The sequence below is a fragment of the Tursiops truncatus genome, chromosome 16 (assembly GCF_011762595.2).
Source record: "Tursiops truncatus isolate mTurTru1 chromosome 16, mTurTru1.mat.Y, whole genome shotgun sequence".
Taxonomy (NCBI): domain Eukaryota; kingdom Metazoa; phylum Chordata; class Mammalia; order Artiodactyla; family Delphinidae; genus Tursiops; species Tursiops truncatus.
In genome coordinates this window covers 26447897-26464976 of record NC_047049.1, presented here as the reverse complement: position 1 = coordinate 26464976, position 17080 = coordinate 26447897, and the positions used below count along the sequence as shown (strand labels likewise).

The window sequence follows — 17080 nt, the reverse complement described above, 5'->3', positions numbered from 1 at the left end:
GTGAACCCTTAGACTGAACCTACCATAAACTGAGGCACTGTTAGCTTTTCACAGCTGTATGTCTTGTTTGTCCAATACAGTCATAAATTCCACAGGATTGAGTCTTAAAACTCTTAGTACTTCTAAAAGTGTATCTCAACCAGTATGCTGCAGAGCAGTGATATACCAGGAACCCTGAATAAGTGTGCCATAAAATTTTTAATGATTTATAGACTTTATTTTCATTCAACCAAAGATCCACATTTTTATGAAGATATCTGTCAGACAAACCACGGAGCCACAATATGGCTCATGACACAACTTGCTGAGAAAAAGAGAAAGATTGCGTGTTCAGAGGAACATATGTAAACTTTACCTCAAAAGATGTAAGAGAACAAGGTCAGGGCAGTAAACAGTTCTACTCAAACAGTAACATACCAAACAGTGAACAAGTAAATGGACAGGTTTTTCAACTTTCTGAAACCTGCTTTTTTTAAAAAAAGACATTCATCTTTTAATCCTTTAATGTACTATCAAAAGTTTTAACATCGTACAAAAATATATGTCTTAGACACAAAGGTAAGAACCGTGGTCCTAGCATAATAGGTATTCTGATAGATACTGCTTAGGTATCTATCAGAAATACAGTTCCCCCTTTGGCAAGTCACACTTTCAACAATACCTATAGATTTTCAGGAGCCTAGACACACTACCTTCAAGCTCCAGAGGCCCTTCCTAAAAACGTACAGTATACCACATCTTCAGAAATTCAACCAAGTCCTCTAAATTCTTATTCTAGAGAGGCTCAAGGGAAGGAATCTGAGCAGATGAAGTATCTTAACGTGTCACCCACATGTCAAAGCTGTCCAAAGCAGTTTCTGAAGCACTGGGCATAACCCCGATCCTTTATGTGAGCTTAGGATTTAGAGCCGTGTTCATATTCATTTCCTCCTGCTATTGGTCAAGTTCTATATTTGTAAGGCACTTGACCAGTGTGTGTATTCTGCAAGAGGTTAAGAGATATTAAGCAGGAGAAAAAAGAATTTTATGGTCAAAACATTTTGGACAATACTGAAACAAAATTAAACAGGTCTCTCTAGCACAGGACTTCTCTGAGCCTTTAATTTACCAATGGGCATTGTGAATCCCCAAGAGAGGGGATGTGGAACACAGCATTTCCCACACTCATTTAATCACAGAATCAGTTTTTCAAGAATCCCACAATACAGCTTTCAGAAAGGCTGATGTAGCACTTTCTGAGAATAAACAACAGCAAGAAAGATGCCACTGTTTTTTGTGAACAGGCTATCTTCTGAGTCATGAATCAGGCACTACCACAGACTCAGAAGTGGATTTTGTTCTCATACCTTCAAAATGACTTTTCCCTGGGCTCTCCATCTGAAATGTGAGGAATAATTATACTGCTCTGCTTCTCAGGGTTGTTTTTTATTGTTTTTAATCTTGCAACTGTGTTTCATATTAATCACCAAAACAGGTCCTCAGCCCAAGTGGCCAGGCTTCAAAAATCCCTGGTGCCCTTCCAGCCTGGATGAAGACATGGAGAGAACATGAACCAGACGCCACCCAGAAAGTTTTTACTCCAGTTTCTCCAGAAATCTCCAGTTTCTAGGCCATTATGATAAAGTCAAACCGCAGCGAAGATAAGGGATGAATGAGAGGTTCCCCTTTAGTAACTCACTTCTGGAGGGAGGCCCCTTTTAATCACACACACCACCTGGATCTGAATCTTGACTCACCTTTTCAGTGTGGAATTTCTAAAGGAAATTCTAAGAAACATAGGAGATCAAAGCTGGATCTACAGGGAAGAAAGAAAAAGAAGTGCTGGAAGAGGACTATTTCCCTTTCTCCACAGAGAAAGAACCAATTACAGAGCTAGTGAGCAGGGGAAATATCATTCCTTTCAGTGAAACAGCTTTCCAGGAAAAGTATCTCAACATATTTACTATAAAACAATTTAATTTCCCTGTCCCATCACCTGCCACCCCATCCCCATCCCCCCCAAAAGCCCACAGGTTGTGGATTTCCTCTCATTCTTGGCAGAGTTACCAGAAGAAATATAATACCCCCTTCGGACTGCTCCCAACAGCTGCTGGAACAAGGGGAGCTGGGGGTAACCTTCCAAAGCTGCCTCGAAAAATGACCATTCCCCCTGCCAAACCATGTAGCCAGTGAACATAAGACAGCTCTTTTTCTACTTTCTTAAAGGGGAGACCCCAAAAGCAACAGTGTCCCCTAGACCAAAATACTTGCCTCCAGCCTTTCTGTTCTCCTCAACTTGACTCTAAGCTGAAACTTCTAATACCTATTTCTTCCCTAACATGCACTTCTTTTTTTTAATATTTATTTATTTTATTTATTTATTTTGGCTGCACCAGACCTTAGTTGCAGCATGTGGACTTTTTTTTTTTTTTTTGGCTGCGTTGGGTCTTCGCTGCTGCGCACAGGCTTTCTCTAGTTGCAGCGAGTGGGGGCTACTCTTTGTTGCGGTGCTTGGGCTTCTCATTTCAGTGGCTCCTCTTGTTGAGGAGCACTTGTTTAGGCACGAGGGCTTCAGTAGTTATGGCACGCAGGCTCAGTAGTTGTGGCTTGTGGGCTCTAGAACACAGGCTCAGTCGTTGTGGCGCACGGGCTTAGCGGCATGTGCGATCTTCCCGGACCAGGGCTTGAACCCGTGTCCCCTGCATTGGCAGGCAGATTCGTAACCACTGGGCCACCAGGGAAGTCCCCCTAACATGCACTTCTTAAAACAATCATCTACTACTTCACAGGACTAGCATTTTTTATTTGTTTGTTTAACCCACCAATATCCAAGTTAGGGTTCTTATCAAACTCCTATTCAAGGTAACTTCCTTGTCTCTGTCCACCTCCCCAATGCCACATTCCTCATGTATGTGTGCACGCATGCGCGCGCGCACACACACACACACACACACACACACACACACACACACACCCTCCTTTCAGGTCAAAAGCCTTCCTAGAGAAAAGTATAGGAACAAATTGCACTGGTTGCACTGTACCCCGGCCCTTTTCCCCTTCCCCAACATCATCATACACTAAATGCACCTCAGTTCTGTCTAGAAAACCCCCTTGCCAGGCAGCAGAAACACTTCCAGTTAGCCTTCAGCCTCTCAGCTGAGACCACCAACAAAGAAGTTCACGAATGTCAATTGGGGGCACAGGCAATATCTCTCTTTGCCGAGGAGAAACTGGACAGAGCCTCCAGCATCATTCCCCAAAGGTGACAGCCGGGGTCGAGTGAAGACTGTGAAAATTGTACAAGGGCTGGGGGAGAAAATATAATGTAAGGAATGATTCGGAATCAGGGGCAGGAGGAGGCGGAGGCATGAACTGGCTGACCCCAAATGTCTTTTCCATCTCTAACTCCTATGATTCTTTGACCTCCAATTTTGTGCTGCGAACAAGGAATGGAAAGTCAACAGACGTGGCGATGTTTTGAAAGAGCCTGGCAGTCTGCTCTTGTCATTTAGTGGCCTTTGCATGTATTTTTTAAGGTGTCTTCAAGCCCTGTCTTCATTTCACAGTTGTCACCTTTCTCAACAATTTGAGCTCATGTCAAACACCAAAAAAGAAGAAGAAGAAGAAAGAATGTACTTGGCAATTAATTGTCGGCTAAAGAGGGGCAGGCACAAAGGCCCATTGGGTGGCCCAGACTCCCAGGGAGGGCAATGTGGACAATTTGGATATAACGAAGAACTAACTCAAAGTTGAGACAAAGGAGCCAAACCTCTAACAAGAGATAAATTCTTTCTCCAGATAGTCTCATAGTCAGTTTTAGATACAGTTCAAGCCTTTACATGATTCAAGATTCATAAACATGTTCTTAATTAGCACAACCATCTTGCTTCTACTGATTACACCTGGAGTTCCATCTGAAAGCTGTTCAAATCTGGGCAAGACTGCTGAATAGAAAGGCCTTTCCTCAAGGATAAACCAAATCTTTGGATTCTCAACCTCATCGGATGGTTGACACACACACCTGAGATAAATTCTGGAGTTTATCAAAAATTTGTTTCTGTAGATCAGAGTGGGGGGCATGTCAATTTTCACTGGAAATTCAAAACTCAACTTCTTCCTCATTTTTCCAAACAATCAATCTCGTCTTAAATTTTCAAAATTTATTGGAGCCTGGCCTCAAGAAGAGTCTACCTAAAAGTCTCCCTATTCCATGGTTATGAGTAAGGACCAGAAACTAATCCAATGCCAGGGTCAATCCAGAGTTAAGGTTAAGTTGTCACACAAAGGTAATTCTTTTCTATGTAAAACACTCAAAAATAATTTTTTTAAAAATGTGTATGCTTCATCAGTAACCTCACTGCCAGTTTGATTTCAAGCAGCTCAAGCACAATCTCTACCTAAGGTGAAACGGCTAGACACAGAAAACTGAAACTAAGAAAACTGAGAGTATTGAAGTATTTTCAGAGATTTCATTCAAAATAAATTGTTTATCTTGTAGATTATGAGGACTTTGGATTTCTCCATGATTCTGCCTTGAAAGCTAGGAAATTCATCCCCTACTATTCAAGTTTTACAAGACTGGAAAGGATATAAGCTGCTTCCATATTCTCACAGTCTTGGAGGAAAAGGCCTCTTGCATTCCTCCAGTTTGCATTTGGAGGTACTGACTGTACTAGACCATTTCCTGCTTCCACAGGTGTATTGTTTCATTTATTTTAAACATGTAAACTGAACTCACTTTTATTAACTCACAAAACCATTAAAAATAAGGCCTTTCCAAAACAGTTGAAGGTAAATACATCCATATAAGAAACCTTTCAATGAACCAGAGAACAAGTAAGTGACTGCTTCCTAGGTAAGGCAGAAAGGTGAAGGAGAGAGCCAAAGCTACTTTAAGTTGCTAATTGTTTTCTGAAAATCACTGTTTAGGCCCTAAAAGTAACCAGTGAGCAATGCCTTCTCTGTTCAGTTAGGAAACTTTATGCTTTCTGGGTCAAAAAAATGCTCTTAGGTGCAATCATTTTAAAACAAACAAACACACTCTGCTTATCTGTGTCCATCTCACCACTCTGGATGTTAATCATCACTGAAATAGATACCCCATTCCCCTGGCCTCAAAGAGCTCCAAGCCTACTAGACCCTGGCTGAGGAATGAATGTACATGCCAGGGCAAACACCTCAGAGCCTGACTCCCTAAACACCTATTGTTAATTCTAGGCAAATCTATCACAGGCAAATGCAAGAGAGCACCCAGGTAATGCTCAAAGGATATTTAAAATAAAATTCAAGTTTGAAAACATAGAGGACTTAATTTAGGAGAAGATCAAGACTGCAAAAGTATTTTTAAAAATAGATTTACATACATGGATATACTTTTTTCTTTCCATTCTTTGCTCTTGTTAATTTTACAGTATCAGAATTTACAAATAGCACCCTTGCTCTTCCACCGCTCATACTTTCTAACTTCTTGCATTTAGCCTACATTATAAACTGACGGAGTTAAATTTCACTGTTTTGTTCTTGAAGACTGAACTAGCTTAGTTTTGCCCCTACTGTTCAGGAAAAACTTAAAAGATTGCTATATGAAACATTTCCTGGATTTTTATATTAAAGATATTTCTATTCCCCCAGGCTTCATAAAACATTCAAATAAAACTGATTTTAAACCAGATGACTGACTCAAGCTGTCTTTGTGTCCACTTAAAAAAGAAGTTCAGGATACCTACCAGTGCTCACTGTTTGGGCAGGAGGCCTAAAGGGAAGCAAATTATTTGTTTGTGGTTTTAAAGTGGCCAAAATGCCTTCAAGGACAAGTATAGACCATTAACAAATCACAAGGAACCAAAGCAGTTCATCTTACTCAACAAAGCTATGATCAGTTAGGAACGGCCAAACTGAATGGGACTTGCCCTGGGCCGGAAGGTCAGTAAATCTTACTTTGTGTTTCCGAGAATTCATGAGGCTCTTCGGCAGGGAGTACAGACCCTAAAGCTCACAGGTTCTGCTGTCATGTTGCCAAAAACATTCAGGACAGGTGAGGGAAACTAAGCAGTGTGTGTGTGTGTGTGTGTGTGTGTGTGTTTTCCCCACCTCCTGTCTTTAGGCAGCATCTCCAAGTCAAACCATCTTCACTTTTGCTATATAGACTGACTAGAGGAGAAGACAAGCAATTAAAACGTTCCATTTTACACCAATTTATTGAGTGCCTACTATGTGCTGAATACTGTGCTATCACTTACACATCACAACACTTAAGTCTCATTTTACTGGATATGTTATTCCCATTGTTTACAGACGATAAAACTCCGGGGCAGTGAAGCTGTGTGGCTTCTGATAAAATGCAGTTTTGTGTTGTGCTTATAAAAACTTATCCTACTGTCCAGTGTGCAGTTAATTAGCCCAAAATATGAACTACAGCCCTGCCACTATCCAAGCAGCCGCACCTGCATTGAACTTTGGGCCCAAGCTCCCTGATGCCCTAAGAGGGCTGGGGTACATGCCATCTCCCTCCAGGGATGACAACCACCTCTCTTGGTGGCTTATCACATCTCTGCAGCTGTCCAAAAACAGACCACACTGGTAAAGATTCTCTCCACCTGCTGTAACACGCATAGCTTTTCCCCTCAACTCAGAAAATACGAGCAGTGACCCTGCTCTTTATCAAGTGCTGTGGTAAAACAACTTCCCTAGAAAGTTGGAGATACCACATCCTAGGACATAGGCAAGAAATCAAAACACACATGGCTAATAAATAATAAAGCCAAATCACCTGGCAGTCTCAAAGCACTTTATACTATAAACTGATTTTCATTTTGTTATTATTGCTTACAGAATGCACACTCATTCACATTATCTCTTAGAGCATTTGAAAAGGAAAGAAAAATAAACATAAATTCTTTCATTTGTTCATTCAATCTCTATAAACAAGAAAGCCAAATTTTGCCATGGCTGACTTGGGTTTCGGGCATTTTAGACAACTTCTCTTCTAGGTCAACTGACATGTTCTTTGAAAGAGTTTTTCTTTCAAAAAATGAAGGTAATAAGACTTGCATGCCCCCCAAATCCCAAAGAATCATTATCATCAACAACAAAATCATACTAGAAATAATAAAAGTTAAACAAAATTATCAGGTTCAAAATTTCCAAAAGATTGTAGCAATCCTGGACATCATTAATAATACCCAGCTGAAAAACATACTGAAAAAGAGATTGCATTCACAATAAAAACAAAATGAATAGCATATTTAGGAATACTTAGGAATAAGTGTAACAACAGACATGTAGAAACTTTATAGTGAAAACCACAGAAACTTTTGAAAACGCACAGAATTTTTTTTTTTTTTTGCTGGGGTGTTGAGTGAGAGTGAAGACGTCACACACATACAAATCCAACAAGGATAATCTAAACCTAACAGATATTAGACTGTCAAAAAGCAGCAATGTTTAAAATAGAATGGAAATGGAAAAATACATCAGTGGAACAAAATGGAGAGTTCAGATATAGACCCAATATATATACATATATAATATGTATGTATGTGTGACTGTATATACACATAGCTATATAAACTTAATATCTGGCAAAGTAAGCTTTCTAAAACAAAAATTTTTTTGTCTTTCTAAAGGGAAAGACAAGAATTATTTAACAAAAAGTGTAGTGGTAACTAGGTAGGTGTTTAGAAAAAAAGAAGGTTGAACTCACCCCTTATACCAAAACAAAAGTGATATTAATCAAAGTGTTAACTATTTTTAAAAATCAAATTTTAGGAAGACCAACAGAATATCAGAGAAGACTTATCAGGTCTGTGGAGAAATCATAGATTTCTCAGTTTGCAGGGGTGGGGGAGATTTAAAAATCACATAAAAACTGACAGATTCTGATATATTTAAATGTAAAACTTCTATAGGCTAAAAACAGTGAAGTAAAAAGAACAAACTGGGAAAAATATAATATTTGCATCAAAGATGACATACTAGAGCCTAATATCTATGACCCACAAAGACTGGAATCCTTTATAACAGTAACTTCAGGACCCCAATAATAAATGTGCAAAGGCTAGGAAAAGACAATCTCACGGGTGAAACAAACACAGGGGAAAATATTTATGCTGGTCAGTGGTAAAGGAATGCAAAATAACAAAATTTTGAGATACCATTATATGTCCACTAACACAGCAAAGATTTTTTAAATTCTTACATGAAATTAGCTTAATAATTTGTTGCTATTGTCACTGTAACTTGGTACAACACCTTTTTACAAACCATAACCTTTGATCCAGTAATGCCAATATTGAGAATTTATCCTAAGGAACCAATTCAAAAAGACATATGTATTATACAGTATGTGACATATCTCAATAGAGCTGTTACCAAAAAGTGCATTAAATTATTCATTTCCTTGTTATCTATGATAGCAAAAAGCTGCATACAACCTGAAAGTCTAATATTAGAGGAACGTTTTTAATCTCATGGTACAGCCCACAAACATTTATTATGTACCTATTCTGTTAGGATCAGTAGGATAGCAACTAAGAGGAGGAAAAAGTGTGCAAATGAAAAGTAATTTTTAAAACTGAATAGTTATCTAGAGGTGGTGGTATTATAGCTTTTTATGTTTTGAACCAACTTTCTTTAATGTTGCTATACTGTATTAGAACTACCTTTTTTCTTTTTTAACCCAAATTGGATGGAGTTGGGTGCAATCTGAAAGCTTTTACTCCTCCAATTCCACATTTTTTTTTCCCCTATTAACTGCTTACATGGTTAAGTTTTTCATTCACAGGTCTCAGATCCTACCAAGTACAGGCCAAATTACAATACCATGCCTTCGTGTACAGTCTATACTGTACTCATCCAACCCCCTGCCATAAGCAGGCACCCTTTTTTGTGTCATTCTGCCTCCATCAAGTCGTAAACTATGGTTGACACTTGGACCAAGGGCCTTCTTTTGGGGTGTGAACCCTTTCCTCCGTATTCGATTTTATCCACGCCCTGAAGCCTAACAGCCCTTGGAAGGGGGTGAGAGGGTGAATGTCCACAAAAACGTCCTGAAAGGCCACATAGTGGATATGGGTCCTACACCTGGACGGGTGGAGGCCTCTAAAGCCACAGACCAGCCGGGCTCCTCTGGAGCTGAGGAACCCAGGCGGTCAACGTCTGCGAAAAGACACAATTAAAAGCTGACGCGAGTGCTTAAGATGGCTAATTGTGAAGAGCCGCCCACGGGGAGGGTGCTGACTGAGGGATGCTGTTGGGAGACCTCCTCGGATGGGGTCCTCTGAGAGGAGCAGGGTGCTCGGGGAGGGATCGGCGGAGGCCGGGTCCGGGCCTCAGAATTCGGGGTGCGACACAGCCCCAGGCCGACCAGGCCGCGGCGCCCCGCCCTTTCCCGGGACGAGGGCCGGCCCGGGGCGGGGAGCGGGTGGGCGAGCGGGCGCTTACAGGTCGGTGCCGAGACGCGTGAAGCCGGAGTTGAGCGAGGCCCGGGCTATCCGGCGCCAGAGCAGGTCGCAGTTGGTGAAGCGCCGCAGCCAGCGGCACACCTGAGCCAGGCGGCCGAGGGCCTGCATGTCCAGGTAGGAACAGATGAGCAGCAGCAGCTCCTCCGGCAGGCGCAGGAGCGCGGGCCCTGCGGCGGGGCGGCCGGCAGGCTCCCGGGCTCCCGCCTCTTCCTCAGCCGCCGCCGCCATGGCCGCCCCTGTCCCAGCGAGGCGGCCCCAAGCCTGACACCCTCGTCCCTGTGCTCTCGCCGGCCTGGCCTCCTCCCGCTGTCCAGTTCTGACCCTCCACTCCTCCTTCTTCCCATCATATCTTCCTTTGGCCTCCTTCCGCGCCCCTGCGCTCCCCTCATCTCCCCTGACGATCCTTCTCGCCCCTTCCTCTACGCTTCCGCCTCCCTCTCCTACCTTTCCCAGGCCTGCCCTCTCTCCCGCCTCGGCCCCCAGCCCCGCTGCCTCCTTCGCCTGTGGCGGCTGCGGCTTCCCTTCCGCCCCGCTTCCTCTTCCGCCTTGCCCTGCTCCTGCTTTCCCCTTCCCCTTCCCTTTCCTCCGCTTTCCCCTCGCGGCTCTCCCTTCCTGCAGTTTCCTCGTCTCCCCGCTCTCGCCCTCGCCAGGCCCGCCGTTCCCGGGGGGCCCTAAGCCGCCCTGGCTGCCCATGAGCGGCCGCGGAGCCGGCCCGACGCAGAGCCAAGCCCGAGCCGCCGCCGCCGCCGCCGCAGCCCCAGGAGGAGGCGACACCATGTCGGACCGGGTCACATGGGGCGGCGCGGGCCGAGGCCTGGGCCCGCCCCTCACACCCGCGGCCGTGGAGCGGCTTCGGGGTGCGGGCCGAGACCGGGGATATGCCCCCTCCCATACCCCGGGCCGCCCGGAGCGTGTGCAAGAAGCGCAGCTTGCGTTCATCTAGCATGCAAGGCCTGCCGAGCACCTGGCTACGGCGGCAAGAGGAGCTTCCGCATTCAAGAAGCGCTTAGTTCTAGCCGCTGCCCTCAAGAAGCACACACTTGGATGGCCTTCCCCCTCCGGTAGCCCTCCTCTACTTCGGCTGATGCCTCCTTTCCACAGGCCACGTACCAGGGCCCCACGAACTGCATCCCTAGAAGTAGGCCGGGTTCTCACACGGGGTGTAAACCACAGTCCTGGCAATGAGCTGGCATTTTAGACGTTTTGGGAGGTTGCAGTCCTCTAGATCCTGAATCCATAACTCCCCAGTCATGTATAAGCAAGTGGTAAAGCTATTAGTCACCACGCAAGGGCAAGTGGATTCTCCAAGGTCATCCAGGAGCCCTTTCCCACACCACCCATTGCATTCACAAGGCCACCAATTTGAAGCTAGAGCTTAGAAGAATCTACTGAAGTCTAGACATGCTGTCCTGCACAGGCCCCTCTAGTCACACGTGGCTTTGGGGCATTGGAAATGTGACTAGTCCAAATCGAGGTGTGCTGTAAGTGTGAAAAACCCACCAGGTTTTGAAGACTTATAAAAGAAAAAGAATGTGAACTATCCTATTAATAGTTTTATATTAATTACATGTTGAAGTGATAAGATTTTTGATACATTGGCCTAAATATACTTTAATGTAACTGCTAGAAAGGTTAAAATTATACATGTGACTTGAATTTGTGGCCCACATTATTTTTTCTACTGGACAGCATTGGGGGAGGCAGTAAGATTGGGAAGTGGGGGAGGAATATGCCTATCCCTGTCTGTATCCTGTACCCCAAATCCTAACAGTAAGGATTTGAGGGTTTTATTTTGTATTTACATCTTAGGATCCATTTTCAGAAGCAAGAATGAATGAGAAATCGACTCTGGAAATTATTCAACACCTAGCATAGGCAAGGAGAGACTTAGGAGAGCAACGACATTGCATTATGTCACTGCAGAAGCATCATGTAACAAGGTCAGACCGGAATCTGGCTTTGCCCTAGAATTACTTTTTGATCTTAGCAAAACAACAACAAAAAACCCCACCTATCTTGGCCTTTTAGTGTTCTCAGTCTGTAGTGGAGATAATGCCTCTGCCTTACTTTCGAGGGATAAATGAGATGATCCCTGTAAAATGCTTTGAACTCCTCTAAGAAAATTCTCAATAATAGTTACAGGTCAAATCCTTTTACAAAAAATACCCTACAAAAGGAAGAAAAAAAAAAAGGTACAACAAAGGCTTTGTGTAGAAAAAGATTTCCAAACCCCAGCCAGTGGTTTACTTATTAAAAGCAATATTTGACACATTTCAGTACAACTAAAGAATTTAGACCATCTCTTAGAAATCATTATAAAGAAATCTACTGATTTCATACTGTTAGAAGGCTGTTGAGGTAGGAATGCTGAATATTGAGGTAATATCAATTCAACACTTACTGATTTTGCTACAGTTGTGTACTGTGAGCCACTCTGAAAGGAAGAGAGAGATGACTATAGCATATGGTTCCTACGTTTTGTGTTCATATTTGTGTTAAACACGTTTGTAATTTCTTACTGTTTGACTATTTTTTAACCGTTCCTTTACACAGAGTAAAACTAAGTAGTTCATCTACACTGTACCTAGTTTTTAGTGGAAGACTTGAAAGCACAGAAAATTATTTAATTAACCCAACATAAATCAAGTCAGTATTAAAATCCACAATCACACAAATGCAACTTATTCTTTACCCCATGTTGGCCTCATTGCTGGAGAAATTAAACCATCATTTAAAATTATCAAATCACCCTTTTTCACACCCAAACTAGAGATCAAGTGAACTGTTTAAGCTAGAATTTATGGTTTACTGATTTACAAGATAAGCCAAAGTACTCACCAGGCAGAAAGGCAGAGCCAAAATGGAAAATTGACATATATTCTATTATTTGGTGGTGATGTGTATCCCTAAATTCCTGAGCTTAAAAAAAAAAAAAAACCTACAGTTTAGTCTCAGCTCAGAGAAGCAGCTAGAATTTTTCATCAACCCTCCCTCCCCCACAAAACAAAAAAAATCCAATGTGGGGTTTAAACCAAACTTGGAAAAAACTACATCACAAAAAGCACTTTTAATGTTCTTTTTGGAGACAGGTTATTTAAAAAAATCAGCTGGATGGGAATTCCCTGGCAGTCTAGTGGTTAGGACTCCATGCTTTCACTGCCAAGGGCTGGGTTTGATCCCTGGTTGGGGAACTAAGATCCCACAAGCCTCATGGAATAGCCAAAAAAAAAGGATAAAAAATCAGCTGGGGCTGAAAAGATGGTTTGTAACAAAAGTAAATGCGTATCTTCATGGGGAACCTGAATAGTGTTTTATTATCAAAGAAAATAATGTTAATAGCCAGAAAAGAAAATAGAAAGAGTACACTGGACTTCAGAACATCTTTCAGAAAAGTCATCAACTCCCTTGAAGTTCAAATCCAGGAACCAATCATAGTGAAATAATATGGGGGGTGGGGTGAAATTTACCTTGTTTTTATAAGGCATTTTATTTAAAATTTTTAAAACTTGCATACTAATAAGTAAACTGAAAACATTGGACTACTTTTAACTTAGAATGCCAAAAACATGGAATTCATAATATTTTAAAACATAAGACTCAATATGAATTTTTTTCATTGAAGTATAGTTGATTTACAATATTAGTTTTAGACGTACAGCGTAATGATTCAATATTTTTATAGATTATATTCCACTTAAAGTTATTATAGAACTTCCCTGGTGGCACAGTGGTTAAGAATCCGCCTGCCAGTGCAGGGAACACAGGTTCGAGCCCTGGTCCAGGAAGATCTCACATGCCGCAGAGCAACTAAGCCCACATGCGACAACTACTGAAGCCCATGACCCTGGAGCCTGGGCTCCCCAACAAGAGAAGCCACCACAGTGAGAAGCCTGCACACCGCAACCAAGAGTAGCCCCCGCTCACCGCAACTAGAGAAAGCTTGTGCGCAGCAAGGAGGACCCAACGCAGCCAAAAATAAATTAAATTAAATTAAAAAAAAAACTTTCAAAAAAAATAGTTATTATAAAATATTGCCTATATTCCCTATGTTGTATGAGACAATATGAATTTCATACTGGGAATTTAGAAATACTAATATTAGTTTACTTTTAGAGAGAATTTTTAAGTACAGATATAAAGTTCTTTGTGTATGTCCATGTAACTGACATGCATAGTAGTGATTATTGTTATAGGTAATGTATAATATATGTTTAAGATTGTGAAAAGGCTAGAATTGTGTGTTCCATCCATTCTTATAAACATAGGTGACAGTCTCAGACAGGAGCCTTTTCCCACATCCAGTACTCCTGCACCCACATGCCCCTTAGGTAAGTCCTCAGGGCCCCAGCCTTTAACTTTAAAGGCAAATTTAGTAGGGGAATTATTCTGAGATGAATGAGAGAGAGATTATTTTATGAATGACAATTTTCAATGTCATACGTTGGCTCAGACACTGACCATTATTCCTTTATAATAATAATAGCTTATATTTATTGAGCACTTACTATATTTCAGGAACTATCATAAGAGCCTTCCATGTATTGTCTCACTTATTCATATCAACAACCACATAAGGAAGATACTATTAACCCATTTTTTGCAGAAGATGAAACTGAGGCCTATGGTCATGTTTCCTAAATGACAGAGCAGGTATCAAATCTAGACAGTCTAACCCCAAAGCTTGTACTCTGAACTGTGCCTTCACCATACACAGCAGAAAATGGAATAGGAATAAGGCATTGAATTCAAGGTCCTCTAGGATCCCTTACAACTAATATAGACACACCTAGTAATATACTTTACTTCTGACCATCAGGCAGGTCTGATATCTAAATAAAAGCTGCTTCTAAACAATTAAAGTAGATCCTGCATGTCTCAGTTACTTTTTAAGGGTTAACCATGTAGAACCTACAGCCTCTTAATGCTTTTCATAATCTTTTTGCAAGACTTTAAAAGGATTTTTAGGAATTAATATATCTTACAAAAGAATATATAACTAAAGTTTAGTAATTCCTTCATTTTGCTTCAGCTTCAATTTCTTATGTTAAATTTAAGCAACAGTGTGTGTATGGTATGTATTATGAGCCTTTTTTGTAAATTTGTCCCTACCTATATATATTCAAAGTGAGACTTCGTAGAATGATGTTAATAATGGTTATTTCTAGGTAATGGAATTTTGGGATTTTACTTTGTACTTTTCTGTATTGCTTGATTTTTTTTTTAATAAGAAGCATGTATCACCTTTACAAAATCAATAAAGTCGCTCAAAAAGAAGAATAGAGTTGTCATGCATCCAAACACACCATGCAACAATGGCGATTTGGAGCCTAGATCATTGCCAGAGTTTTTAACTAGCCACCTAAGTTTCTTCAAACTTTATTTATTCCATTAAAATGTGTATCATGCAACAGTAAAATAATGAACAGAGTATTAGAAAGAAGAAATAAGAGGCCTAACAATGAATACAAAAACATTTGAGGCTCTCATAAATAGAAGGATCAAGTCTAAAGTGTTGTTTTCAGAAATTACCAGGTTGGTAGTTTATATTCTGAAATCCTGTTAGAAACACAACCAAGATCTGCTCTGTTTTTCTATGAATCCACTATCTTTGTCCTATTCAAAGATAAAATATTTTAATTTCATATGAAATAATTTAAAGTATTGTTTAAAAATAGTACTTTATGCAGAAAAGACTAGAAGGAAATATGTCCATATGCTAGAAATGGATGCTGATGAGAGGTGGAGTTACGGGAAGTTCTTTGTGCTGTTGCTTTACACTTTTCTGCATTTTCTAAATGTTCTGCAATGAGCATATATTACATAGATAATCAGTTTTTCTTTCTTTTCTTTTTTTTGAATTTATTTTTTATACAGCAGGTTCTTATTAGTTATCTATTTTATACATATTAATGCATATATGTCAATCCCAATCTCCCAATTCATCCCACCACCACCCGCTTTCCTCCCTTGGTGTCCATACGTTTGTTCTCTACATCTGTGTCTCTATTTCTGCCTTGCAAACTGGTTCATCTGTACCATTTATAGACAATCAGGGTTTTTTTAAGTTCTTTTTTTAAAAAAAATATTTATTTAGCCGTGCCGGGTCTTTGTTGCGGCACACAGGATCTTCGTTGCCACGTGCAGGATCTTCACTACAGTGTGCAGGATCGTTAATTGCAGCATGCGGGAGCTTTAGTTGCAGCATGCGAACTCTTAGTTGCGACATGTGGGATCTAGTTCCCTGACCAGGGATCGAACCCGGGCCCCCCCGCATTGGGAGCCTGGAGTCTTAACCATTGGACCACTAGGGAGGGGTGTCCCCATAATCAGTTTTTTCTTTAAAGAAAAAACCTAAGAGGTGTTTACACCTAAATGTAAGAAATAATTTAATTCAATATAATTTAATTAAACTAATTAATTTTAATATTTTTTAAAGTTCATTTTACAAATCTCCCACACAGAAGAATTCCAAATAATTTGTTATACTTCACCTTCAAGGAGGTGGAGCATATAACTACCCCCCGCCCCCCCCACCCCACACGCACATTCCTAAGAGGACTGCATGTGGTGACTTCCTTCCAAAGAATACAATATGGAAAGAGGAGGAAAGAGTAACTTTACAGTGGAGAAGGCTGACAAACACTATTTCAGCCAGGCGATCAACACCTGTTCAACATCAACAGTGGTAAGTCACATTGATAGTAGGTACCCTTGATATACTGTGATGAAAGTGGTACTTTACCTCTGTGGTCGTCCTCCCCAAAAGCCATAATCCCAGTCTAATGAGAAAAACATCAGACAAATCCAAACTGAAGGATGGTCTACAAAAGTACCTGACCAGTCCTCCTCAAAAATGTCAAGATCATCAGAAACGAGGAAAGTCTGAGAAATTGTCACAGCCAAGAGGAACCAAAAGTGACATGACAAATAAATGTAATGTGGTATCCTAGAGCAGAAAAGAGAAAGGACACTAGGTAAAAACTAAGGAAACCTGGTTAGTCCATTAATCATTACAAACGCACAATACTGATGTAAAATGTTGATAATAGTAGTGTATAAGAACTCTCTGGGCTTCACAATTTTTCTGTAAATCTAAATATATTATACAAAATAAAGGTTTTTTAAAAAGTTTATTTTAGCCTTCTGTGACTTTTTACAGAAAATCTTTGCAAAACTTGTAATGCACATGAAGGCAGTGTGTTTACCAAGTTACAGAGATTTGCAATATTATGAAACCCTATCCTGTCATCCCAAGTGCAAAAGAAAAAAGTAAAAATAATGTCCCATAAATCATCTCCAACAAAAATTAAACTGCTACTTAAGATTTCTAGTTATCCAAATTTACAGCTATACTAGAAAGATTCATTTTCCAAAGGGTAAGATGTCATTCTAAGATACTGTCCTGACTTTACAACTGTGAGAAACAGACATTTCCAAGCACCAATTTATGTATATGTTATACACACATGTACACAAAATTTAAGGACCATATGGCAAGTAAGGTAAGGGGGTGGGCAAGACAGAAATATAAAATGTAACTGTAGGGATAAAAAAGCAGATTTCTAGATTTGCCAGTTAAGTAACGTTATCATTAGTATGAGATAACTTTCTTATGTCAATAGGTGGTGTTCAAAGAGATT

At 40.8% G+C, this 17080-nt stretch overlaps 1 protein-coding gene across 2 annotated transcripts in view; it reads right to left on the bottom strand.

The window, feature by feature from the left end:
* The window catches only part of FBXW4 (F-box and WD repeat domain containing 4), an 81034-nt gene extending 70420 nt beyond the window's left edge, over nt 1–10614 (bottom strand). Inside the window, exon 1 of one of the 2 annotated variants that reach the window (XM_073794045.1) lies at nt 9421–10614. In XM_073794045.1, coding sequence (XP_073650146.1) covers nt 9421–10379 — 959 coding nt within the window. In that variant the 5' untranslated portion in view covers nt 10380–10614. The remainder of the gene's footprint in view (nt 1–9420) is intronic. The other variant, XM_033841969.2, reaches the window with a different exon arrangement.
* Nucleotides 10615–17080: the final 6466 nt, after the last annotated feature.